We start from the raw sequence: 8,930 nt of genomic DNA, 5'->3' as shown, positions 1-8,930 counted from the left end.
TCTTTGCAATGAGTAAAACAGAATGTGTGCAACCCACAAAAAAAAAATGAAGTAACATTTTCAATCTCATTCCACAAACCACAACAGAATAAATTAAGAAAACATTGACATTATGCTAGAAAATTGGTTCATTCGTTTGCAGGTTTTATCGGTGTTGTTGTTGTTGTTGTTTCAGTAAAAAAGCAGCGAAAAAAAATGCCATTGATCATAATCTATTGAAATGACAGATTGATAGATGGGATCGCCTGGTAAACATCAAAAATCGATATCATTGAACTGGAACTGCGTAGGAATTTGGTGGAAGAGAAAATGAATCGGAGAGAGCTCTCAAAACACAAATGCTTTGATATGTGTTTGCTCATAGTGCAGTCAATAAGTTATAAACCGATTCTTTAATCATTATTAAATTGCCTGCTTATACGTTTGTTTAAGTGGGGATTTATCATTTAATTATTCACTAAAACCTGGTAATACTTTTCTGACGGTTTGAGACCGAACTGTCGTTCTTCTGTCCATCCATGGATAAGATGGTTGATCGGCAAGAGCAGCAAAACGAAGAAAAAAACGGCCAATGCACATTCAATTGGACAGACAGACAGGCGGAGAGAGAGAACGAAAGAGAGAGAGAAAAGTATACACCACATAGAAATCAGCTTAAAGATAAAACTTTATCCATAATCTTTCAAGAAAATGAACGGCTAAATGCAACGAAAAAAAAAACAGACCGAACAGCAACAACAACCGGCAAAAACGTGAATGCGATTCGATGGAATTGGCATCATCTCAACCGATATGATAGACATTTAGTGTGATTTTATCTGTGTGGTGTGTGTGCGCGTCTCGCGCTCATCGAACAAGTTTTTCTGTTGCCATTAGGAGGTATAAATGAATGTTTCTTTTTCAAAAGCGATTATGAGTGAAAACATTATATGGAGATATAAATGAAGATGACATTAATCGGTGCTCGTTACACGAAATGGTCAATTAATCTGATTGAATTGACCCCCGATGATGCTTTTCTTGAGCTTGCACAAACTACATACGCGCACATCAAATTCAACAATCACCAAAGCGATCGAATTGGCCGGGGAACAGTTCAGTGTAGAAAAATATGTATTCGTTTTGGCACCGAAGCGATACGCACACTTTGTAAGTTTTTGAATTGAAGCCAATTTATAGCGAACAAAGAGAAAAAAAAATTATAACAACACACACACACACACACACACAAAATCAAACTCGATTGCAATTCAAACGAATGGAAAGCACATACAAAAACGCTGAGGGAATTATTATTGATTTTTTTGTTTCATTTTATGTGCTCGCTTGCTCTGTTTGCTAAATTAGAGAGTTAAAATGTTGAACGATTTTATATGTGGCAACATTTTGTACCAGGTCGCTTCCAGTTGAAATGAGAGAAAAACGAGAAGAAAAAAATTGGTTCGGTTACAAGAATACTGCATCTCATCGTCTCTTGTTTTCTGCAAGCGCTAAATTCTTTATGACAAACAATAAATTATGACCAGGAAAGAAAACATTTTCATTACGAAAACGTTGATTCGGTTCGATCAAAATGGTGCACATGTTTCAGTTAACGATTGAGAAAACCACGAAATTCTCGGAGGTTTGAAGCGTTTTTATTCGATTCGCATCTTTTTCCAAAAACTAAAAAAAGCTGAATCGTTTCAAATAAAAAAAAATACATAAAATAATAACAGTAATAGTATTAATGAATTTCAAATTAAATTGAATATTTTCCGCATCAAAATCCATGGGGTAGCCAGCACACTACACAGTATGCAGTAAAATGATATTTTCTGTTTCCGAAATTATCATTTAAATGGTTTCGATCGAACATATTGAATTTTATTTTAATATCGAATCCAGAGAGAATATGAATGATGTTGGCATTGGCAATCATTGGATGGTCTGTCATTCTCTTTCTCTGTGCGCGCGTGAGCTCACTGTAATATACGATTTCAGTGAAAAAAAAACAACAACCATAAAAAGACTCAAAAAAATATCACAAATATTTTTACCGGTTGTTATTGCGTGCATGCATGTGTATGCGCATTCATTCAACCCGCATTTTAACTCTATTTGAAAAAGGAGTTTTCTATACGCGCGCGCCTGCAAATAAATTAAAATGCAAGAGCAACATGCATCACCATGTGTGTAACAATAACAGTACGCAGACATTAACTATCAAAACATCGGTGACAAATAAAACCCTAAATATTATCAATATTCTGTGTGTGAGTGTGTGTGTGTGTGTATGTGCGAGTGGTGGTAATACAGCGACGACACAAGGTTAATTCTTTTAAATTCTTCTTATATGCACATGAGCACATAATATTGGAGAGAAAAAAATCGAACGCGGACAAGCCCAAGATATAAAATAAAACATATTATTATTGTTATTGTTGTTGTTGTTGTTGTTGTTGTTATAATTTAAAAAAATATATATATGAACAGCATGAGGCGTATATCTTTTGTTAAAATGCATGTTTGCCAGTGTGCCTGCACATATAACTCGTACTGTGATGCTGCTGTTCTTGTACAAACTCTTTTATTCTCTTGGCGTACATTTCAGCATTTTTACAAATTAATGTCAAACAAAACACATGCCACACAACTGCCCATGACCACAAGTGATTTCTCTCATCCACCCGTAATATAGTAAAAGCATCCTCCGACGAACAAGAAAATGTTTAAATGAATCACTTACATGCAACTTCAATGGTAGCCGACTGGCTTTTTGCCTTTCCACGCGGTGACCACGCATGACAATCACATTTAAACGGTGACTTGCCGAAATATTCGTACACTAAATCTTTCGATATAGTGGCGGTCACTTCCCGTAATGAAACTCCAGTATGTGGATCCACATGTGAATCTAATTGTGATGGTGGTGGATGTGAACTGCCACTGCATTTGAACGTAAGCTGCAAAAAAAGAGAGAATGAAATAAGATTTTTTAAAAAATAAGGAAAAATCAATCATATGAATGGAGAGATTAAAATGAAATTTATTGATTATTTAATTGTTGGTGTGCGTGTGCATGTGTTTGTGATTTTCAATCAACAAGAACGAACGAAATATCCGAAACACCATCATTCACACCGAATTGACGGCAATAAGATTACTGTAATTATTCTGGTGTGCACATTGACCAAAATGAAAAACACATAAATTACGAACTTTCTCACTTGTTTCCGTTTTGGTGTTTGCATTGCCGTGCACACATTTGTTTCTCTCTTTTTTTTTTAAATGCTATTACAGAAATTCTTTTAAACGAGACTGAATTGAAGTTAGTGGCCGGCGGCAGGTGTAAGCAAACATGACCGCAAATGGTATATATCGAAACAATGGTGCGCGGAGAATTCAAGGAATCAGTCCCGGTTTGATGGAACGCATAATTGCATTACATAGAATAACATTGCGTGCGTCAATGTTGCACTTTTTTTCATTTTCTTTCAAAACTAAAACTTCCTCTGTGTTAAATTCGTGCGGCATTAAACTTATGCGGCCTTCATTTCGGTCTGTTGGCAGAGAGATAAGAGAATATCGAACAAGGTATTAAGTGCCTTCTTGCGGTGCAATGAAATAAAACGAAAAATGGAAACATTCCTTCACAGCACCATATAATTGCATACAAATTATTCGAGCAAATATACGGATACATATAAATAAATAAATAAATATGTCAATTTTTAAGTAGCCGCAGCGGAAAATGTTAAACAAATATACATTTCATCTCATGTTCGAGAAAACTGAACGAAAACAGATGAGAAAAAAAAGCAGCCAAAAGGAAATAGAGAATGTGTGAGTTAAAAGTGAGAGAGAGCGAGTAAGACAAAGTCGAGACACATTTGAAACTATAACCGTTGCAACAATATACGCAATCGAAAATTATTAAGTGGAACCACACATGTCTGAGCAGCGAGAATAGTTTTCATCTCAAGTGTAACAATATGTTTGCGCAGAGCATATACATGAGAAGAACGAAGGCTAGTGAGTGTGTTTATGAGACACAGAGAGAGCGCGAGAGTACCAACGTTGAAGAATTAAGAGTGCGTTAAGTAAGAAAGTTGTCGATTCTTGGCAAAGAATTGAATGTAAAAAGCCAAAACAGGAAAACTGTAAATATTATTTTGTCATCAGTAACAATTCGTTTGTCACTCATATTCGATTTCTTAGAAGGCACAACAATTTACAAAAACGACCGAATGAAGAAAAAAAAGACGATGCACTCATCAAGATTGGTGAAGCCCGATGGCATATCTGTGGTGTGGCGCGTTCGGTACGATGATTCAGTTAAAATGTGAAGTGAACCTTTCAAAAAGATTAGAACGGCGCCAGGACCGATGTTGATTGTACATTTGAAAGCATATCAAAACGAACCATCATTCATGTATGTTGTATTTTTTGTTTTGTTTTATTTTTCATGTTCAATATCAGTTTTCTCTTACACAAATGCGTTTATGACTTTGGATAAAGTGCATGTTTATTTCGGTAACGAAAAATACTGGACGCATTATCGTTAATTTTGACTACCTGCCATATTCTGCTTGTTTGCTTGCTATTATGATTTCATTCGTACAGGTTACATCGAAAAAAAACGGCATCGGTTACAGGTTACATTTAACATTGTTACCATTCGGACCTGATTGTGCATCGTCATAGCAACATATTCCATTTGTTGTACACTTTACCTTCTCTATTCTCACCATCTATCTATCTGTCTCTATGTATTTTTTTTTTCTTTTTTTTTTCAAATATTCATGGTGTTCATACAAACTGCTTATTTATTTATTTTTCGATATCTTTTTACGCAAACGGAATCCGAGTGGAAACAATTGAAGTTGGAGAATAAATTTCCAGGCAAAAAAGGAATGAAAAAAGAAATAATAGAAAATGAAAGAATGAGAGAATTATGTGTGTAGCTGAGAAGCAGACGCATTTCAATTTCATTAGATAATGCGCTTTGGGAAATACGTATGATGTGCGCGCACAATGCAAGCGCGCCAAATATTGTTTGCTGAAAGAGAGAGAGAGGGTGATGCCACCATATCGCATAAATTGCGTTACAAACGTCCAAAACCGAACGTTAACGAAGAAAATGTTAGAAAAGGTGAATGAGAATAGGAACGGTAATGATGACGACATTCGTATTGCCAATGGCAAAAGTGAGAAGAGACGAGGGGTGAAACACTAAATTTTCAACTGCACTTTAAACCAATTTTCGATTATCAGATTACACATCTGAAAGGAGGCAATTTCAACGAATGAAATTTCCGTTTCTTTCATTCTTTTGGTCTCTTTTTTTGTGTGTAAATTTACTATGAATATGTAGTAGATGTATAACGAAAAACATATGACGAAGAAGCGAAAGAAGAAGAAAAAAACGCACAATATCAACAACGAAAAAAAAAAACCGAATGCGTTGGTGACATTTCTCTTTCTTTTTCCATGCTGATTTCGGGCAAATGGAAATCGATATGTTGAAAATAAGATTCCGACTTAGCTGTTTCTTTTTTTATATTATATGCGCATTTAGATTACCCGCTTGTCCCGTTCTCCCTTCGAAATGCGTTTTGCTTTTGCATTTCCATTTAACGTGATTAAAAAGTGATCAGATAAAACCTGAATATGTGATTGTATATTCAATGCATGTTTGTTTTTTTTTCTCTCTCTCTCCCTCTCTCTCTTTTTCTGTGCGCGTGCACTTACTGAGCGGTTGCCTGTTGTTTTGGCATTTCGAGACCGTGGTGTGAGCTGGCAAAAATCATTCAACTGTAATGAAATAGTATTGGTGATGAGATAAAATGATAATAACATACCTCTAATGCATGGGCTGCTTTGCATTTTAACGTAGCGGCTCGATTTCGAACGGCATAAGCATTTTGTGGTTCCTCTAAAAATATTGGCAATTCATTGCCTGCATCGCTTCCATCCAATTTTGCACCGAAATTATCCAATGTCGGTCCCAAATCGCTGTCGTCATAATCAACTTCTGATTCGTCGTTGTCGCGATGATGTGATCCGCCACTTCTACTTTTATCAGAAATGTGACGACTTAAGAAATCATCATCTTCATCGTAATGTTCGTCATCGTCATCATTTCGGCTGGCAGACGAACCAATGCCAGCATTTACGGATGCTTTCTTTTCGGCTGCTGCTTTTCCCTCAATCACATCGTCTTCGTCGCCAAATTTCGTTGGCAAATCCATGTGATCGGCAATGATTCCGTGCGCTGGTGACAATGGTATTGCCGGCGCTGCCGCCACCGATGCAACTGGAACGCTTGATGATGGTAATGGTGGTGGAATCGATGGCAATACTGATTTATCCTTATTCACTGACTCATTGGACACAGCGCCAATGAGCAGCACTGTCATAAACAACACTAAAGACATAATAACAAACTGTGTAGGCTTGCACATTTCTATGACGTTCGACGTTCGGAAATCGCTCTATTCAAACAATAATGGCTATAATAATAATAACAACGACTGTGGTGGTGGTGTGTTAACATAATTTGCATCGTTCACGGCCAATTAATTTTTATCGCCGATTCTGGCTTAGACCGCTCATTTGAACACACACACACACATACGGTGTATATTCACTCTTGAGTTGGATCGGTATGTATCTTTTGTCTATATCAATGCAAATGTGGGATTTACTTGTCTTTTTTGCCACGCACCAAAATTTGTGTGCTCTGTTTGTTTTGTTGGAACGTATTTTGGCTACCCGTCTTTTTTTTATTCTGCGGAGTTTGCTCTGTTGAACCGGGGCCAATATTTAATTTGATAGCTGAACTAAAAACAAAGGGTCTTTTTTGCAGTAGCAAATGCGGCCAAACTGAATGAATGCAAAAAAAAAATAAATATTGTCGAATCGACCAAGTGAAACGAAGTTGCTGCGGGTGTATTGATGCTCGTTGAAATAAAAAAAAATTCAGCGCGCGATCCGATGTGTATAGTTTGGGATTTAAGATTTCGATTGTTATTTCAGCTTGATACTTTATTTGAATTCAGTTACGTTGAATTTGTGCTTTATTTACTTTTAAAATGTTTGCTTGGCAATTGACGACGAGCACAAAAAGAAAAACAATACGTCAGCAGCAAATAAAGCAAGGTGCAATGCTTTTAAACCATGAGATAACTTATATCATTGAAGCTTGATTCGTTGCCGTTTTATTTTTATATTTTGCACGATGCTCACAATGGTAGCCGCATTACCCACGTATCATCTGTAAATTAAAAGAGAAGAAAAAACATGATTATTACAAAGAAAATGAAATGTGTTAATTGCATTTATTTGTACAGACTAAACATTTATACACGCAGAATGAATTTCTGCACAAAATGTGGACGAACGAAAAAGAATATGAGTGTGAGATGAGAAAAAAAAAACGAGAAGAGAATGAGCCAAACGCGAGAAAAATGTGCGTTTGGCATTGGCTCATTATGTTACTGTTTTATTTTATTTTTATTAGCGTGATTATATTCGTCGCACGGCAATGTTTGGCTAAAGAGTTTTGGTTTCTTATCATTTGGCCGAACGACAATGAAATAAAATAAGAGCAGAGAAAAATGAGTAGAAAAAGGGTCGTTCGTTGATTGTGAATGCTGGACATTAATCTTTTTGGCCAGAGATATTTATTTAATATCATGTGAATGTGTGCACATTTGGCCTTCTTATACATGCCATCTTAAATCCGATTCATTCACTCGCTCATGGTCGCTTTCTTTTCTCTCTCCCTCTCTTTGCTTAGTCCATTGAGATCGCGCTCAGTCGATTGTAGTGAGGTATTTTCATCGTCCTGCTTTATTTGAAGAGAGCCCATTCGATTTTTATCGCAAGCCGTGTCGACATGCCCTATAAATTAGTATCGAATGCCGATACATGCTCTGCACGTTGTTTTATTGTTAACAATAAAGAGAAATATAAACATAAGTGAATGGACCCTCGCCCTCTCCGGTTCGTGAAAGAAGGAATAACATGAAAAACACACACACGCATACACATCGATTGAACGACATCAACAACGGTGCTGCAAGACCAACAAAAAGACCATAAAACTGTTAAAACTGTAACACATACACAATAGAACAAAAAAAAAATTTGAAATTTGGGGCAGAAAATAGTTCTTTTTTAATGTAAGATAAATTTTGTTATTGCTGTTGTTATTTTGTTCTTATAAGTAGTGTTGTGCTGATAACCAGCGACTTTTTTAGAATTTCAAGTATTTCCATAATATATGGATGGAATAAGTGATGCCATTTCAAATCGTATGGGATATAAGTGATGCGATAACATTCAATGGCAATTGCCATACATCTTTAAACATACAATACAAAACACTAACACACTCGCTTTACAACTATATGAAGAAAAAATAAAACTCCCCATACACAGATATACGCTTAAAAGACATTTGCTTCGATTTACTTCACAAGCCAAAACATCAGCAATAAATTCTTATCTATTTCAAAGAAATCGCCGCCGTTGATTTGAAGTTGGGTGAAAAACGCTTAGAAGTGAGCCAAGTTCTGATTTTTCTTAAGAATTTTCTTCGATTTTGTTTAATTGATTTTTTTTTCTTTGTCTGTGTGTCTCTCTCATTCTCGTGTGTTAAGTGGTTCCAGTCTATATATATGTACAACAATTTGGGTTTTTAAAGCAATATTTTCTAATCTTATCAATGGTGAAGTTCGTGTCTGCATTTTCTGTTCACATGTGCATTCTACATTACATTTTGGTTGAGGTTTGGTTTCCTTTCGTTTTGACTCTTTTTCATGACGGTGAGTTGACTCGAACATGGTTTTTCAAATGAAAATTCCGTTGTAAGGATTCCTTATTGCCATTCACTTCTCTTTCTCTCTCTCTCTCTGTCGCTCTCACTCTTTTACTTTCTCTCT

At 36.1% G+C, this 8,930-nt stretch overlaps 1 protein-coding gene across 1 annotated transcript in view; it reads right to left on the bottom strand.

Annotated features, from left to right (window-relative positions):
• Positions 1 to 2,728: 2,728 nt before the first annotated feature.
• The window catches only part of LOC116351756 (netrin receptor unc-5-like), a gene marked incomplete at its 3' end in the record, with an annotated part of 43,385 nt that continues 37,183 nt past the window's right edge, over positions 2,729 to 8,930 (bottom strand). The window contains exons 2-3 of the mRNA XM_031783897.1: positions 5,844 to 7,258; positions 2,729 to 2,945 (exon numbers count right to left, since the gene is read on the bottom strand). Coding sequence (XP_031639757.1) covers positions 2,729 to 2,945; positions 5,844 to 6,446 — 820 coding nt within the window. The remainder of the gene's footprint in view (positions 2,946 to 5,843; positions 7,259 to 8,930) is intronic.

The sequence above is a fragment of the Contarinia nasturtii genome, unplaced genomic scaffold (assembly GCF_009176525.2).
Source record: "Contarinia nasturtii isolate CC-2019 unplaced genomic scaffold, AAFC_CNas_1.1 Cnas_scaffold_6204, whole genome shotgun sequence".
Taxonomy (NCBI): Eukaryota; Metazoa; Arthropoda; class Insecta; order Diptera; family Cecidomyiidae; genus Contarinia; species Contarinia nasturtii.
This window is presented reverse-complemented; position numbering and strand designations above follow the sequence as displayed.